We start from the raw sequence: 18,803 nt of genomic DNA on the forward strand, positions 1-18,803 counted from the left end.
CGCACATCGAGGCGACTGGTGGTTGCTTGCGATGAACGTTCTACATTGACAAGTCGAAGTACTCAACTCACGTTGGGTTTGAGTACTTTGGCTTGTATATCTCTCTTTCACTATCCGCAGCGCGAAAGTTACCACTGATTCAACAAAATTTGCCTTGCCCGGGACAGTTTAGGGTTAATCTCAAGATACAGCAGTTATTCGTCAACCATCACTTATTTATTTTCCAAATGTTTTCGTCGTATGAAATTGAAATTTGGATACAGCATATGTGAAGAAACACTCTTCCGATACACATCTACAACATAACCGTAAATTTCACAAAAAGCTAAGACCTTGAATTAATATGATTAGGGCATAAAGTTAACTTAGTGAACCCTCAAGCATGCGTATGAATGAAGAAACATCCATTACAGAATCAAAACAACAGTTACTTTTTAAATTGCAAACATCCATTACAGAAGAAACAGTCACTTTTTAAATTGTAATTTCTTATCGATGATGAAACTACGTCCTGCTCGTTTACAGTTGGCAGTCCTAAACTGATTAGGAAATTTTTTCAGGCAAATGTTGGCAGTCCTAAACTCACTTTTAACAGTTCAGAGCAAAGTTACATTCTCCAACTAAATGAGAGCTTCGGCCCTTTACCTTATAGCATCAAACTCTTGTCAGCACATTCAGCTTGTCTCGATCACTAACCCGGACATTGCCAATTGCCTGTAAGGTATAAACAAACTCAACTTAACCCCACCCCAAAATGGATAACGATAAGCTGCAGCACATAAGCTAAGATTTCAACATTCTAATAAACAATGCAAAGATGTACTTACAGGAACAGGTGAGAGCATCACTTTGGGTAGAGAATATCGTAGTGACCTGGGCGATAAAGCAAGGTAATAAAGGGACTGACTTTCTCAGAGCCCTCACTAGCTTTTAGAGCATCACTTCCAGCAGGAATGAAATCATGATGATTCACGCTAACACCACCATTATCACATGAGCTACGGTCAAGGTACACTACACGGATTGGCACACCCAGTGCATCTGACAGGGCAGTAATGTGCACATGGTCACTTTCTTCACCCATCGGTTCCACTGACGATTTGCAAAACTATATGAAGACAAAGCACATATGATAAGGAGACAAAGGGAGAGAGATCAAATAAACCATGGAAATCTCAAAGTGATTCGCAGAAATAAACCATCTCCATGAGACTGACTTGACTTGCAACCACGCAAGACTTAAGAGCTCGTTTGGAAGAGCCTTTGGAAGCAATCCTTAGCAAAAATGCAAGTGATTTTGGAACCCAAAAACATTTCTCCAAAAGTGCTTTCAATCATTTTAAAAGCACTTCCAAACGATCCCTTAGTAATTTAATGCAGATCACAAAATTAGCACCACGGCCCGACACAGAATGTAGATAAGAAGCAAAGGGACCACCATTTCTTCACAAGATATATTGAAAATACATCACTATTTGTTATATTAATATGGTTTAATCATCTTCATGTTCTTTCCCAAGAAACATAGTGTGGTACCTCAAAGAAAATAACTTGAACAATCTCTATCAAGAATAAATAAAATCATGCACTGAGAGATGGCTGAACAAATTTCATTGAACAAACCTGCTCTACGGTTGCATTGGTCAATCCCAATATAAAGGGCTCAAAAAACTCTGAGCGTCTCCTGATTTCACCCGAGGTAACAAATCTAAAAAACATCACAACTAACCAACCAAATATGTCAGGTGTGTCAAGTAATAGAGAGATAAAATAGCACACTTAAGAATTGTGTCATATAAAGCCACTCACCATAATCAGATACTGACTGATCTCGGCTCCTAAGTATGAGTTCATCATGACTGCAAGAAATAGAAAATCATGTTTGTGGCGGTTATGCACACAGCTCAGAACTAGCATCAAATTACTTCCGATTTTCAATTGCCAAAAAATGTCCAAAGTAAAAGAACTATCCGCACCTTATAGATTCTTCATTTCCTTGAAGAACACTGTCCAGCTGCTCAAGGAATAACTGAAATTTTTCCGACTTGGAGTTAGAAATCATAGCATTCTTTTAAGAGTTATATATTCGAGACTTTTTATAGTCTGGTCAATTCTTGTTTTTGTGAACAGGAATAAATGCAACTAACTGGAACAATATGGTGATACTTCTGTACTGTATGTATCACCCACATGTATTGGGACCACGGCCTTATAAGCACACTTTATGAGATGACAACCAGATTCTAGATCCTATAATCACCTCTCAAAGCATGCATTTATTAGCTTTAGTATATTTAAGTGGTAGAACGTTAATAAAAAATGATGTAATGCTGGAGCCATTGAAATCCCATATGTCAACAAGATATATGTGCTTCCATGCACTATATGCATAAAATACATGGTGCAGAGATATCACATATAACGTTTAAATCATCAGTGACTTCCAATAGTTGATCATACAAAACTCTTATTCATCTCAACAGCGTAAAACCATGTTGAAAACAAAAAGGGTTAACACATAAAGTCGGTGGCTTTACTCAATATCAGAAATGCATCAGCGTAATACGAAAAAGAAATGATTGAACCAATTATACAAAGTGTAAGTATGAAAATAAAAGAGTTACCGCAAAGAAATCCTCAAAAGTAAAGTCTGCATAACCCAAGCTTTGAAGTGTTTTTCTGCATTGTTCAACATTGGCCTTGATACGGTCAACCTCACTTTGATCTTGTGATTCCAAAATATGCTCCTATTTAGACAGCTCAGATATTGTTAACAGCAAAAAAAACCAGAATACATACTTACATCCAGCAGGAAGCTAACAGTTAGACACCCCATTATACAAAAATCAAAGCAGTTTCAAGGAGTATATATACAAGGACATACAAGGTACGAAAACATAAAGCTTCGGAAGAAGCAGTTGCCATCTCCCCGTGTACGCCGAATAGCAGCATATTGTTCACCAAGAACCTGCATAAGGATAGTTATAATTAGTTCCATAAGAATCCCATATGGGTAAATGTTAGAAAAAATGAAAGAAAACCTTTATTTTCTCCAACAAGATAGCGCTGCCCGATTGATATTCAGCCGCCAGTGATGATAGAGGTTCCTGTAGATTTATCACATAACAAAAGGGTCAAAACCCGATTGCACGAAATTAACTAAATGGTAGGTCAGTAGTTTCGATTATTGCCTTGTTCCCCAGGAAGGGAATTTTTTCAGCCTCCTCGGCTCGAATCGCAGAGTGCTGCTGCATGATATCTTGGTCCCCAAAATTTGCCCACTCATCAAACTCGGGTGTTGCAACCGATGCTGCAGACTCCACTTCCCCATCGACTTGGACCCCATCCTGATTCTGCATTCTCTATTCACACAAACAGCAACAAACAACACTCACATTTCAAAAAAATCCGTACCCTAATTCTTCCATCACTTCAATTATCCAAATTTCAATCGTAATTGAACACCCAATACTACCAAGATTCCAATACCAATCAAAAGTTTGAACTCTTTTTTCCAGCATTCTGTAAATTTGTTAGTCTAAATCAATTGATCAAAAACAAGAATTAAAGAAAGAAACAGGGGTTCTCATGATTTGTGGCTAAAACCCAATAAAACCCAAGAATCTACTGGCGGGATACAATTGAAATTAGCAGTAAAGAAGTAAAATTGAGGTGAATACAACGAAGCTGACATATCAGTGTATAGGGGCATACCGAGAGGTGAAACGGCGTCGTGCGCTCAGGGTGTGGGATCGAATTGGAATATGGAAGTGGAGTGACAGCCGTCTGCTTCTTCTCTGGATTTTACTTGACGATTGATGCCTAGCACTAGCAGTACCAAGAAGGAATTGGGAAACCGATTCGCTTCGCGTTGGAGTCCAGCGTGTTGAGTTTAGTGACGTTTTCTTTCTGTTTGGGATGTCAGTTTTCTACCTTCGACGACTTGTTTTTACGGGTTTCGTCACGCATTCACTTCACCACATAAATTTACATGCATGCTTCAATTTCATGCCCATCCATTTCTTTAATTGTACTTTTCAGGCGTGGTTTGGTATTATTTATTTAAGGAATAATAAAGATATTTTCAAGAGTAGAACTCTATCCTTTCATATTTTTAGTACAATGTTTATAATGTTGGTACGAAAATTAACATTCAACTGTGAAGTAGCAGATAATTTATTAAAAGTTTCACTTTAAAAGAGTTTCATGTTCAATTACATACAAGTAAAGTAATTGTAACTAGTTCATTCCTAGTGGCTTAGTTGAAATCCTCTCTCAAATATCACTTTATAAAATAAAATGTACTTTTACTCTCTAAATTACCAAATTTTTTCTTTACCGAAAAGGTCACAAGTGTATGATTTATGATCATTGTCACTTGGGGTACTGTGGTTTTTGTCGTTAATTTTGTTACTAGGTTTACTTCAATGGTGGAGTCAGAAATCGAAGTTAGCATGAGCCTTTAAGTATGAAAGAAATTGGACAAAAAATAATATAATTAATGAGAGAAAAGTTCATTTTTGTAGTGGAATGGAAAATTTTAATCAAAAGAGGGGAATGAAGTTGTGACAAAAAAAAAAAAAAAAAGATTGAGATAATTATATCATAAACACCAAACTTCTTTTTAAGTTCCTGCATTGAAATTGAACAAAAATTATTGCACCAAACTGATAAAAAAATTCTTCCTCTATGCCATATGACACGCCCCAACCCAGATATCCTAATGATACCAGGATGACACATGATGGCCAACACTCGAAAGTGACAAAATCCATAAAATCATACATACTCAAGAATATATAAGAACCTGAATATCAAAAGTCATAAACAAATAACAACGATTCTGAATATCCAAATGCTGAAAGACAATAAATAAGATTCCGAAACAAAAGACACGCAATTATGTCCAGATCACACTATTAACATAGAAGTACGAGAGTAGATAAGAATTCAAATTTACAAAACATCATAAGGAAATCATACACAAATGGAAGATCGCTAAGTCACTATGTTGACCCTAAAAACTATCAAGCCTACGTGGCGAGCAGGCCAAGTAACTAATAAGCTAACTAAGTCATTCGGTTATGTGCAGGGGGTGCCAACTCGACGGCCGAGTTCGGCTGGGGAGTAAAATATGTTGATGTCGCATTGAGCACGCTGCTGACTTCTTGATCTTATAACTGCGGCCGAGGAAGGAACACATCTCGGCCTTCGGATTCTAGAGCTTGAAGACAAAACTGCTAGTCCTGCGAAGTTCACAAATTGTTAGTGCCGGGTTCGGTCAAGGTAATTATATTCGTAAAAGTATAAGCACACCGAACTGGCACTAAACTATACAGACATAAATACTCGAATAAGATAAATGTCTTGATGGTAAATGTGGTTTGGCCGTCAGAATGTCGAATTCTAAAACGCACTTGTGAATACCCAATCATAAAATAAAACTCAGCTTTCAATGTGTCGAGCCTAGTAACCTGATAACACCTCACTTTTCTGAGAAGACTAATGAGATGACCTCTACCAACAAGGACTCGAAAATCCTTGTCGATCGAGACTTAGATAATAACCAGTCAGCCTCGAAGCAGCGTTGTTTATCCAAACTGAAGATGTGATAGTGGGAAGAAAAGGGAAGAGGGTGAAATCTCAAAGGTTGTTGAGAAGCTTTGCACATGGCAATTTGTGTGTTGATTTTGAAGGGGCTTTGAATGATGGACTCTCGTATCTATTTATTGTAGCAAACCCTCTTCATGGCCGAACTAGAAATGTATTCGGATTAGAATTCCTCAACCCAATCTGATTAGGGTTCAACCAATCCTAGCTCCAATAGGACTTTGAACCAAGCTCCATAACGAACTAGATTCATCCCCTAATACTAAGCATATTCAACTTTAAGACTCCTTGTTTCACTAGGGTTCAACTACCTCACCCTTATCTAAACCAATTGACACGCCCTGATCCCGATATTCCCCGAATACCAGGATAAGCACGTGTTGGCCGACACCCGAGGGTGACGAAAGCCATTTATTGAGTGCAAATGCTGAAAACAAGGGGTATATAAGGCTTATAAATATAAAAGAATAATAAATATGCATTTAAGGAACGTGTTTAGAGCATACAACTAACTATAACACTAAAAGAAATAATATAAAATTGAATGAAACAAAGGATGGATCCTACACAGAGATGACTCGAATATGCCAATGCGGAAGTGCATTGACGCTGGGATTGTATGCCTCGATTCTAAGTCCTGAAAGGGGCGCAAAACAAATATGAGTAGACCAAGTTGATATATATATATATATATATATATAATAAAATAGTTACCAACGTACTAACCCCTAGGTTTTATGAAAACACATATATATCATGATAAACATAGGTTTTTCGAAACCTAGCATGTTGTGCAATGTCTCAAATCATAACTTGTATATATAATAATCACTAGTGAATGTCCGATAACCCCCAAGCCCCATGCCGGCTCTCCGTCTCTTAACAAACAGTCAGAGGAAAATACACTTCAGGCCCCATGTCGGCTCCCGTCCCTGTGCTAATAGCTAGAGTAAACATATTCTAGACCCTATGCCAGCACCAAACCGTCACCCGGGAAGGACCGGAATATATCCCTACGTCCCGTAGCGAAATAGGGACCATTAGGTAACAAAACCATTGAACATACATATATTGAAAAACAACTTCATAGTATAAAGTCACCCATCATCTATACTATAACGAGGTGTTCTAAACATGTTCTAAATATCATATCGTCATCCATCGGATATTATATAGGAACACAGGTTATAGGAAAAATAATAATAATTCAAACTAGCCTCAGCAAACAGTTTATCTCATAAAACATTTCATAAAACATAGTCATCAAATCATGTTTTTCATGTATGCATTTCTACTATCAAAACATGCATTTTTAGAAGGGGTCCACTCATAGATACTTAGCCGTCGAAGAGCCACGCAAACTAGTGGAGACAGAATGCCACAATAAATTGCCCCTAAGCACATAAAGGGTACATTTAGTCAAACTCTACTCAAAGATTTATTTTGGGAAAACAGACATTAGAAATGGGCTCAGGACGTCGAAATTATCTTAGAAGGGGTCCCGGACGGAAACCCAAAAAGTCAACCGTCAAAGTCAACGTTGACTGGTCAAAGTCAAAGTCAACGTTGATTGATCAAAGTCAAAGTCAACTCTGGTCAACGGTCAGACCGGGTCAAAGTTAACGGCCCTACGCTTGGGTTGGATTTGAGTTGGGCTTGAGCTTTGGGCTTGGGTCCAAAGGGTTTTAAGTTTTAGACTTAAGGCTCGGCCGAAAAGGGAAAAAGGGTTTAAGGCTTTAAGATAAATGAAAATAAAAGGGTCATTGGGTTTGGGCTTCAAGGGGTTAACGGGCTGGAGGCCCTGGGGTTTGGGCTTGAATGCAAAGGCCCGAAGACTTGCTCCTACACGGCCCTAAAGCCTAAGCTTCTAAGGGTTTTGGGTTTGGTCCTAACGGGCCTTAGGCTGAAGGCCTGGCCCAGCAGCCGTTTGGGTTTTTATAAAACTAAATAAATAAATATAAATAGATTAAAGGATTTGGGTTGGGTTTAAAAAGATAACGGGCCTAAGGCCCGAGTTCTAAAAAGCTTGGGTTAGTAAAGAGAGCCAACGCTAAAGGCCCAAAGGCCTGGTGTGGTTGCTGCTCATCGGAGCTAACCGTAGAAGAACACCGAAATTTGAGGTTTTTCGTCGAAAAACTGAGTCAAATTTAAACATTTATAACTTTGTCAAAACTCAACGAAATCAAGTGAGACAAAAAACGAAGTTGTAATACTCGACGAGACGAAGAGAATGGTACCTCGCATGACATCTAACTCGCCATGGTTTGGTCGAAAAATACCTCAAAAGCCTCGGAGGTTGCTGTCAACTGGTAAGATTCAAATTGATATAACTTCTTCAATACTCAACGAAATTGGGTGATTCAAAAAGGAAAATTGTAATACTTAGCGAGATGAAGAGATTGATACCTTCCTTACAGGCCAACTAGTCGTGGTTTGGCCGAAAATTGGCTCGAAAGCCTTCGGACCTCGCTGGAAAATCTGGAAAACATTTTCCCGAGTTATTTTGGTGTTTAAACCGTATCAGAACAACTCAAATACTACCTAAACACAATAATAAGCACGATCTAAGGAGATTTAGGTGTGCTTTGCACTTACCTCATTTAAGATCTAGTGCATAGTGATTATGCATAGTGCCGAGACGGATACTGAAGGTGAGGGAAAGAAAGATGAAGATGATGGTGAAGTCCTTGTGATGGCTGTGTGTATATATGTATGGGTGCGTGTGTGTGTGTTCTTGTCGGAGAGAAGAGCACCTAGAGGGAGAGAGATAGAAATGAGACAGAAAGAGAGTTCGTGGAGAAGGAGATGAGAGACAAAGGTGAAATGCTTGGACCCGGGGAACAACAAACAAAAGGTGGGCCCCTTGGGCACACCTATTAAGACCCAAAAATAAATTTAAAAGAGAAATATCTAACCCAAGGTGCAAATTTCACGAAAATACCCCTACATTCGATAAAATCGGGATGGGTTGTTACACAAATCCTTGTTGCAACAGGATTCGACCGACTTCGACTGGACGGCCTATAATAAGATTCTAGACGAATGCTACTGGGCAAAGAATAACTTTAAGCTTGGCCTAAAATAATATTTTGGGCTCAAACAAACTCGTAGGGAAATGCCTCGACACTCAGGTTGTACTCTTCGTCACTATGTCCTGAGAGGGTGCAAAACAGAAAAGGTTAGTGGACCATAATTATATTTATACTAATAATAATATTGAAAACCCGAATTCTTTCTGAACATAATAACCACTGGTTTTAAAAACATATATAATACTATGTATAGGCTTCTCTAAAACTCTAGCATCCAGGAAATGTTTCGAACAATGTAAAATCATCCCTAAAACATGATCTCAAAACGCTTGAAGGCAAAACCATAGATCCCATAAAAAACTATACTCTATAGGGGTATCATAGTTGCTCGAAGGTAGTACCTGTCTATTACCTGAAGGTGAAGCTGTACGACACTGATTTACGCCAGTAAAGAAACATGGTAGGCCCCATCACCAGAAGGTGAAGCTGTACGACTCCAGGTTATGCCGGAGAAGAAACATATCTATATATAGCAAACACACCGACACGAGCCTTGGCTAGTAAAGTTGTCCGACACTAGTTTTGCCAGTGAAGCTGGGGGTATAACATAAGTATCCTCATATGCGTCTTATGGCCATAGACTATACTCGTGTTGTGTGTATGTGCCGTATGATAACCCACTAGATATCAATGAAAACATATCTCTAAAACTCATGCCAAAATACCAGAGCTCAAAAGCTAAACTTCTCATCAAATAAATCCATAACAATTCATTTTCGTAAATCAACCAAAGTTCATAATATTTCATAAATCCGTAATATCTCATAGTGCAATAAAGAAATAGTCGTAAACCTTTTCTAAGTGTAAAACCAATAGTTTATAACGTTTCATAAAACGTAATTTAAATAAATCATAATATAGAAATCCATAAAGCAAAGCATAATATAAAACATACTCAAATCATGAAATAGGAAATGCATGCTAGACTGGTAGTTATAAAATATTCATTTGAGAAGGGGTCCACTCACAAATACTCCGCTCTTGGGGAGCTGCTTGAATTAATGAGGACTGGATCACCTTCTACCATTGCACCTATATACAAATAGAGACTATTTAATAAAACACTACCAAAAAGATTGAATTTGTGAAAACGGAGTGTAGATTTGAAATCATGATGTCCAAATTAGTCTATGAGGGGTCCCGGCCGAAACCCGAAAAAGTCAACGTTGACCAGTCAATGGGTCATATCTGGGCTTGGGTTGTTGGGTTGGGCCGGTTATTGGGTCGGGTCTAAAAGCTTGGGTTAGGGTTATGGATTAAAGGATTTGGGCTGGGCTTATAGGTTAAGAGAGTTGGGCTTGGTTTAAAGGGTTAGTGAACTTGGGTTAATGGTTCAAATGGCCCAAAGAACTAGCTCGGTTTCAGATTGGATTTTTGGGCTAATTTAGTGGGTCGACTCGATTGGCTTCGCAGGTCACCAGACCCCATGAAGGAGAACATCTGAAATCTAAGGGTTTTTGCCTGGAAACTTCCCCTACTCCAATACGGGGTCAAAGCTACACCATTTTTTATGATTTTTAAATCAAAGTGAAGCTAAGGAATAGGAGAATAAGAATTTACCAAATTGAGGATTAACCATGGTCGGAGTTAGCCAGAAATGGGCTCGAAAGCTGTCGGGTTTCGCTGGAAAATATGGGAATTTGAAGAACACATACATGCATGAATAGATAGACCAAAACTCAACCCCAACTCATCACAGAGGCAAGAAACACTTCAATATTCGAAGATTAAACTAGAGAATCTCACCTGGGATTAGAGTTCAAAGCTTAAAGCTCTCGGCTTCAATGATAAAGCACTACCCAGTGCTATGATCCCACATGCAATGGTACCACTGAGTTCCTCAAGTCCTTGGGACCCCGAATATGTGGTTTCAGAAAAATGAAGAAGGAGAGAAAGAAAAGAGAGACTATGGGCCGGGTTGGGTTGGTGGGTCATAAAGCCCAAAGTTTGGGCCAGATACACAGCCCATAGGTTTCATATTTCTTTTGGGCTGGATTTACAAAACCCAGCACAAGGGTATAATTGTAAATTGAACCTATTTTTAGAATGGGTTGTTACACCATATATGCGTGGTTTCACTTTTCAACAAATCATACAAAAGAGTGACTAACTAAAGAAGGCTAGTTGATATAAGGATTTGGTTTCACAACAATACTATTGTAAAATACTTTTTTTGGTCAATTAGAGAAATATAATAAAACTAGCCAAGAGGAAAAGTACATAAGTCAAAGAATACAAAGTATCCAACAAAAAACACACAAACAGAAACTAAAAGTGAAGAAACTTCAGAATAGGCCCGAGCCTCTCTTAGTCCTCAAGTGGCTCTACCACTGATTTATTTTGTACTAATTTTGGTCAACTCAAACATGCAAGTGTATAATCTTTGAAAAAGTGATTTTTTAATCCCTTGTTTTCTCTTTTCTAGTCCCACGACATAGTTAGTTAATACGGTCCATGCATGTCTTAAAAATACACCAGAATTTTTTTTAAAAGGATCAGTTGGTGGCTCGTTACGACAGTATACATTTTCGAAGGAAGAAGACTCAAAGAAAACATTTTAGCCTTTCCTCACCATTCTCCTGTGATTCATAACGCAAAATATTGAACTTAAAATATACCGTATAAAATACGAGCCTGAAATTCGTCCATATTTAGTAGACTATCTCATGATAGTTTTTAAATAAAAAAACACCTGATGAGTCAACCATTTGGTGCGTCGAAATCGCATGGGTGTAACAAAGTAGCAGAAGCCCAAAGCAGAAACATTACAGGGCAACTTTGTGGGCCTAGAAACGCCACCCAACCCAAGGACTGTGTAGCCCATTTGAGAAAGCAAGTCTTTATCATATTTTCCTGCCAAATGGGACCGCCAAATCCAAACTCCCACAGCAACAACCGGACTGAGGCATACGCGTGTAGTTCATCCACCACATCGGTAACTTCACGGCGCCATCGGACCCCTTATTCCCACCTATTCAGCCCGTCGCGGCGTCGCCTCCCCAATTTCACAGTCTTCAACCTCCAACAACGACAGCAGCAGCGTAATAATAATCTTGGGAGGAATCGGTTTCCAGGTATTCTTCGATCAAATCACTCATCTTTTCGCTCCGATTTGATTTTATTGATATATTCGTTTTTTTTTAGGAATTGTTATTAGCATTCCAAAAATCTCATTCTACACTCCAAACTTTCTATATTAGAAAAGAAAAATACTCTGGAATGAGATTTTTGAAGTTCCAATAACACTTTCCTTTTTTTTTTTATCGTAATTATATTCATTGGAGAATAATTCAAGCATTTCAGATGATATGGAATCGCCATTTAGCTAATTAGATAAAAGATTGTGCCTAATTTAAAATTGGTGGGTGATGGAAAAATTAAGTTATTAAGGAGGTGAAGTGATAATTAATTGATGCAATGGGAGATTTTGGACAAGTTGCAATCTTTCTTGTCAAAATTGGGTTTCTTGAGTTGTATTTATTGAAGATGTATTGAAATTGAAAGGTATGAGCTATGAAGTAATGTATTAAGCCACCGGGATATTATCGAAATTTGAAAAATATTCATCGCTACTTGTGTTGAATTGGTTGTATTTCCCTTCATTTTGCCTGTATAAACATGTTAGGAACTAGGGGATTAAAGGGATACAGCGATGGGTTTAAGATTGAATATGATGATCAATGTTTAGGAATCGCATTGTCATATGAGAGTCAACAAGCGTATTTAGAAACAACTACATTTTGTGAAATCATTTCGTGATTAGATATGGAATAACGTCGAATTACATTGTAAGAATAATGCATTATTTTAGCTTTAACAGCGTGTCCATGGCAAAGAAAAGAGGGAAGGCGTTAAAGGGAAAAGATGTAGCTGTAAATTACAATGATAGGAATAAGAAGATAGAGAAGAAATTGACGAAGAAAAAGAAGAAATCTATGAAGATAAGTGCATCTTCAGTACCTACGTCGGCTCCTGTGCCTAACAGCGGCCCTTCCACTTCCAATGTTGCTCATGCGACTTCGTCTAGCCATGCTAATCCTACTGGTAGAAAAAAGCTTCGGCCAACAAAGAATGAGAAGGATAGTGGGCACTCTCATTCCGGTTTTATATTTATGTGTAGTGGGAAAACGAAACCCGAATGTTATCGCTATCGTGTTTTTGGGCTGCCATTAGCAAAGGTGGACGTTGTGAAAAAAATTAGACCGGGTGCAAAGCTATTTCTGTATGATTTTGACTTGAAGCTTCTTTATGGCACATACAAGGCAACTTCAAATGGAGGAGTGGATTTGGAACCAATTGCGTTTAAGGGGAAATTCCCTGCACAGGTAATAATGCTTTATATGAATATGAAATATTAGTCCTAGAAAATAAGAACAAAAGATTCCTAAACATAACCATTTATTTCACAATATACGTGGTATATATTTTGCTGACCTTGTCCTTATATAATAATAATAATAATATTGTTCGATGCTAGTACTAGTCAAAAGAAAAACTCTTACCCTTTGTGTATCTAAGTTGTCCATGTGTGATTGTATTTATCTAGGAGTATATATCTTTTCCAAACAGATGCCATGCCATTATTGGATGCATTGGTTGCATCCTGTGTTCAGCAGTCATGACCTTGTCCTGCATTTCTTTTATTGCGGAATGTCTTGCAAGAAAACAGCTATACATAGATATATGTCCATATATGCATGCAAGTATGTATAAATACATGATTGTATTTGGCGGATGTCATTCAGCCTTTAAAAGGAAGAGGGATTATGGGATGTAAGAGAGCTCCCTTTGATTTTGTTTCATGAACTTCCAATGGACAGGCAAACAAAAAATTGGGAGTGGGCCAGATTTCATAAAACTCAGACTTGAATTGTAATTTTGAGGGGTCCGAAACCTTACCGACCCTAAAAAGATTAATATTCTAGACTAGATCTCATTTGTTTGAGCTAAGCCAGGTATTCTAGTTGAGCTAGTAACAATTGAAGGATTGGCAATGATTGGTGGTGGTGGTGTTATGATAACCGAAACAAGATGTGACATTTTTGAGTGGTAAAAGTTGTTGGTTTATTCCCTTTAATGTGCTGTCGACTGTTGGAAATGTAAGTAATCAGCCCGAAAGTTATAATTAAAGTTCTAAATATGGAGAAGGCGTCATGACAAGTTGATGGTGGAGGGCGGAGTGGAAGGTTGAACATGATTATAGTTCAAGCGGAGATGCAGCTGGTTATAAAAAAGTGAATGTATTAATGACAGTGGTGGTGTCTGGTGACGCTTGTGGCTTGTGGTGGTTGCAATGATGGTGCACTGATATTAGTAATGAGACATAGGATTTTATGTGGAACAGAGTCGAGGTGTAAGGGTTATTGGGAGCAAGGGCTAATGGACGTTATGGCCAAACAACAGCGTTGCAGTCTTGGTTACAAACCCACTGAGAGGGTTTAAGAGTTGGGTCCAGCTTGATGGACCAAAGTCTAGAACACAATACCATCAAACTATTTTATTAATGTGGAACTTGACAGTCTTTTATCCTTGTTTTTCTGTTTGAAAACATCTTGTTTGTTTTTACTAGAATCTTCAGATGTTACATCAGCTTTGTGAGACCTACTTAAAAAATTTCAAGAAGATTTGTTTCACCTGTGTGTTTTGTATGGTATATTGTATATTTACTGATAGCAGAATTAATATTTTGTATATTTACTGATAGCAGAACATGTGACCTTCTGCAGTTTGCTTAATTTACGATTTTTTTTTTCATTTTTTGTCAATTTGTTCGTATATTCAGGTCAGATTTAAGATTTTCAAGGATTGTTTACCTCTTCCTGAAAATGCTTTTAAAGCAGCTATCAGAGACAACTATCAGGGAGGTTCTAAGTTTAAACAAGAGCTCAATAGCAAACAGGTAAGTAACATCATTTACATCTTTTAGCTCCTTATTTAAAAGTTATTCGAAACTAGTTGCCTATCACTTAAAATTATTTTCTTTTAAAGGAAAATTTCTTATGGATTTTGCTTTTGACGAAGGTGCATGCTTTAATCTCATTGTTTCGCCCACTCACCGAGTCAGTACCTACTTCTGCTGCCCCTCCCCGAGATGTGGCAAAACCAGGCTCATTTCCATCTCCCATTACAGAAGAAGGATTTCATCCAACAGCAAGGCTGTCCCATCAAGAGGGCTCCTATTCATATGGTATGCAACGTACACGTGCATCGCCGCTTGATATGCAATCCAGGCAGCCAATCCCATATCCACTTTATGATCAATATGAGGTCGAAACACATGTGGGACATGTATGGCCTCGCTTAGAGCCTCGACATGTTCAGCATGCTTCTCTTCCACGTCGTGCTGATTCCTATTATTTAGCAGTGACACATGAGCCGTACTTGCCTGAACAACCATACATGTCCCATCAGGATGCATATAGAAGGTATATTCATTTGTTGCATTGTTTACCCAATTATTTCAGCTGTTATTATGTGGTATTTTTTACATTTAACCCTCTCCATATATATCTCATCAATTCCATTGTAGAAAGGAGATTCCTTAATGGTCATGTTTTTTCCCCCTGAAATATCCCCCTCTTATAACTTTCGACGCTTTATGTACTAGGATAGTTTTATCATTTGATACAAGCTTAAAAAGGAATAAAACAGCGCAGTAACTGACTCAAATCTACCTCATTATCCTATTTTCATTACCTCACTGGGTAAACCACCACAGTTACATTATCTTGACTGCGTGCTTTCAATCTCTTATATTTTCATCAGTGAGAGTTAATCCTCACAGATCCCGAGCGCATGTGGGAGAAATTAGTTTTATTGATTAGAGCATAATGCTCGTATGGTAGATAACATTCTCATGCATTTTCACAGGCATAGGGTGACACTTGCAGAGGAGATGGTTCCCAGGGATCAAGTTGTTGCCTATGGAAGTGAGTATGACGGGCCACAGTTGCTGAAGCGGAGAGAGAGAGAAATTGCTCCGCGTTCCAATTATGTGGCTGAATCTTATAGTCGAGAGGTTCCCACTGCTGCAGCCTCACATGTTATGTTGCAGTCGCATTCTTTAGCACCATCTTATGAACGGACGTTAACGTACCAACGGTACTATCCAGTCACAACCCTTCAGGATCAGAGCTTGGTGTACGCTGACCCTCTTGTAAGACCATTGCACGGTACCTCTTACTCAGCTGAGGCAGATGTTCCAATCTCTACTCACTTTTCGTACACTAGAGCACCCCATTACCGCTGAACGAAACTTGGATGTGTAGATTCGTCCAAGTCATGCTTTCAGTTGTGTTGCTTCATTGTCAAATACTGGTCGGAACTTTATAGTTTATACAATCATCTTCCGAGTCCCGCCGGTTAACTGTCTGTTTTGTTTTTCATTTTATATCTAAGAGTAGCTGGTGCCCTGCATCACCCTGTTCAAAGTGTCGATCATTTTTAGAAATCTGAGGCATAATCTAAGCAACCAAACAAGTTTGATGAGTCTGCCTTGGTTAGCACCTACCATGGCGGTGTGGAATTACATGTCTTCCCTTGATAAGCTTATAGCCTTATACGATTTCTAGCTTCTATGCAGAATGCAAACTGTTGCATTGCGGCAAACTTTGGATAAAATGTACACCGGTTAGACCATCTCTAAAGGATATGTCAAATTTTGAACATAAAATTTAAATTTTGACAGCTTATGTGGCACTTTGACATCTTTTAAAGTTTTGTTCTTCAACCGATATGTCAAATTAAATTATTATTTTATAAAATAAATTATTAAACTAATTAAACCAAGCTGTGAGGCGCAAGCAGGCTAGTGTGGAACTTCAGCAAAGGTGGGCGTTGTTGGTGCCCAAGCGCAGTGGCGATATTGGGTACGCGTTGGATGTGAGTTTCTCGGTAAGAGGCAATCGGATTGCTTGTGGGGATTGTTGTTGTTCTAGCACTTCAATTTCTGATCCCTGCAGGTATTCAATTGAAAAATGAAAACTGGAAATTGAATGCTCATAGATGTGAAATGGGTTTTCGAAAATTTTTGAACACTGAGGATTTGGGTACCTGTTTGATCCATTTGATCGCATTTTCGTCGAGGCCTTTGGTGTAATCTGTTCACCTTCCTACTAATTAAAAATTAATAAAATACATTTAATAATTAATAAAAAAAACATTTGACAACAACATTTTTTGCTGCCAATCCATGTCATTGCCACATAGGATTTGACACTTCGATTGGAGAATATTAGTGTAGTCTTTTTTTACTGTTATAGGTGATGTGTACATTTTAGCATTTCCTTTGAAGATGCTCTTATGAGACGGCCCTTCAACTTCATCACTTGTGTAGAATTAGATTCGCCACTCATGTTGAGATGACCCCTTTTTTCTTAGCAATTTTTGATCTTTTAATCCTTTGAGTTGTGCGTGGAACCTTGCCAACATTAAGGTCAAATGGGTTTCTTTTCTTCGACAAACTTTATGAATTAATTTACTGAAACAGCATAACATGAATAATGAATGGTGGTGTAGCCTCAATATGAGGTTTTTGAAAGAAGTTGAAGTTCCAATTTTAAAAAATATCAGCAATAGGTCGAGTATCATGAAGGAAGTAAAAGTTCTAATCATAAAATCAATTAGTAACAGTAGAGTGGCTTAACTTCTTCTAAGATCATAATGATTGCATAGCTTTCTTATTTGGACCATATCTTCACATTCTTAGAGTTATATGTATGACACTTGTTTCATGAAACATGATTCTACCATGTATGTTATATGACATAAGTACACCGTCACGTGTTTTCATATTCTAATGAAATAAACACATGTAAACAAAAACTTACACATATCTTTGTAACAGACACTAAACACTACCCTAACGAGCAGTCGTGTTTCGTAAATTTTATTAGATTGCGCATGCAGTTAGGCCCACGCAATCTTGTTACATAATATATTGCCTCTAGTGTCATGAATCATGATGATCCACCGAAACCATCATAGTTGGGGGATAAGAAAGGGATGGGAGAGAGCCTATCACCACTTATGGTCCGCTTACTCATGCTGGTTTATGTTGAGGTTGGTCCCGGAGGCCTAAACCCTTTTAGAATTTGCAGTCCCCGTGACCGACCTCGTCGTTCAACTGGCACTGCCAGCCTCACCAAACTTCCTTGTTTTTCCTTGTTTTTTTGTTTTTTTTGTTGGCACACTCTCTCTCTCTCTCTCTCTCTCTCTCTCTCTCTCTCTCTCTCTCTCTCTCTCTCTCTCTCTCCATTCATTTTTTGTGGTAACCTGTTCCTCTTTAATACGGACCTTCATTTTATATTTTAGAGATTTGAATAATTGATGGTACACTTCCTCTTCAGGCAAGTCATCACTTAAACCATATTATATTATATTATTAGTCATCACTTAAACCATATTATATTATAAGAAGCCCTTAAAGAAAGGGATTTTTATTTTATTTTATAAAAATAGGGATTAGTTATGGGATATCCACCGCATCAAATTTTAACGATCCGAATCGTTTATTTTTCAACTTGTACCTCATAGATCATTCTTGCAAAATATTAACCAAATCGGAAATATTTAAGACATCTAATTGGGTTCAAAGAAATAAACGAATATTTTGTTATATAAGAAACAATGAAATTTGATCTTGATAATTAAATAGGCAAATCAGAATGAATTGGATTTTTTGCAATGATGATCTATGAATCGAGACTAACAAAATAAACAATTTGGATCGTTGAAATTCGATATGGAATGAACCTCACACATAATCTTCTTCTTTTTTTTTTTTTTTTCAAAAAATGAGAATCCCTTTGCATAAAGGGTCTGTTATATTATATATTAATAGATGAATTATTACCTAAACCTACTAAGTCAGCGACAGCTCCCACTCCCAGCGCGAGGCCGGTTTCAAAGGTCAGAACGCTTACCAACATTACTCCACAAATACAGACGATGTTGTGATTAATATATATATATAAACTTTCGACGTAAACCAACTTCTTTGACTACATGTATATATATATATATATATATATATATATATATATATATAAGATAAATATATATTACATTGGAAGGGCTTTCACGTTTAAGCTTTGCTGGTGT

The 18,803-nt window shown here is 37.9% G+C and overlaps 2 protein-coding genes across 3 annotated transcripts; one reads left to right on the forward strand and one right to left on the reverse strand.

Annotated features, from left to right (window-relative positions):
- Positions 1-309: 309 nt before the first annotated feature.
- LOC137731085 (OVARIAN TUMOR DOMAIN-containing deubiquitinating enzyme 1-like) lies at positions 310-3,952 on the reverse strand. Its single transcript, XM_068470161.1, has 10 exons — positions 3,715-3,952; positions 3,192-3,362; positions 3,042-3,107; positions 2,885-2,968; positions 2,625-2,747; positions 1,977-2,029; positions 1,810-1,859; positions 1,624-1,724; positions 828-1,108; positions 310-714 (listed from the first exon to the last, which is right to left on the reverse strand). Exons 2-9 carry the CDS (start codon positions 3,357-3,359, stop codon positions 845-847), a joined length of 909 nt encoding a protein of 302 aa, XP_068326262.1. The 5' UTR covers positions 3,360-3,362; positions 3,715-3,952; the 3' UTR covers positions 310-714; positions 828-844.
- Positions 3,953-11,594: 7,642 nt separating this feature from the next.
- On the forward strand, positions 11,595-16,060 carry LOC137732033 (uncharacterized). Of its 2 annotated transcripts, none has more exons than XM_068471323.1 (5): positions 11,595-11,776; positions 12,514-13,027; positions 14,485-14,601; positions 14,724-15,127; positions 15,573-16,060. In XM_068471323.1, the coding sequence occupies exons 2-5, from the start codon at positions 12,530-12,532 to the stop codon at positions 15,949-15,951; spliced, it is 1,398 nt and encodes a 465-aa protein (XP_068327424.1). In that variant the 5' UTR covers positions 11,595-11,776; positions 12,514-12,529; the 3' UTR covers positions 15,952-16,060. The 2 variants fall into 2 exon arrangements, with proteins under 2 accessions (XP_068327424.1, XP_068327425.1); XM_068471324.1 differs by having other exon boundaries at positions 12,523-13,027.
- The last annotated feature ends 2,743 nt before the right edge of the window (positions 16,061-18,803 follow it).

Source organism: Pyrus communis, chromosome 4, assembly GCF_963583255.1.
Source record: "Pyrus communis chromosome 4, drPyrComm1.1, whole genome shotgun sequence".
Classification (NCBI taxonomy): Eukaryota; Viridiplantae; Streptophyta; class Magnoliopsida; order Rosales; family Rosaceae; genus Pyrus; species Pyrus communis.

Coding starts and splice junctions, on each gene's coding strand:
- LOC137732033 (XM_068471323.1), top strand. CDS start 12,530: ATGGCAAAGAAAAGAGGGAAGGCGTTAAAGGGAAAAGATGTAGCTGTA. Junction 13,028..14,484: donor AGGGGAAATTCCCTGCACAG/GTAATAATGCTT, acceptor TCGTATATTCAG/GTCAGATTTAAGATTTTCAA. Junction 15,128..15,572: donor CATCAGGATGCATATAGAAG/GTATATTCATTT, acceptor GCATTTTCACAG/GCATAGGGTGACACTTGCAG.
- LOC137731085 (XM_068470161.1), bottom strand. CDS start 3,359: ATGCAGAATCAGGATGGGGTCCAAGTCGATGGGGAAGTGGAGTCTGCA. Junction 2,969..3,041: donor TCTTGTTGGAGAAAATAAAG/GTTTTCTTTCAT, acceptor ATCCTTATGCAG/GTTCTTGGTGAACAATATGC. Junction 1,109..1,623: donor CCAATGCAACCGTAGAGCAG/GTTTGTTCAATG, acceptor GTCTTCATATAG/TTTTGCAAATCGTCAGTGGA.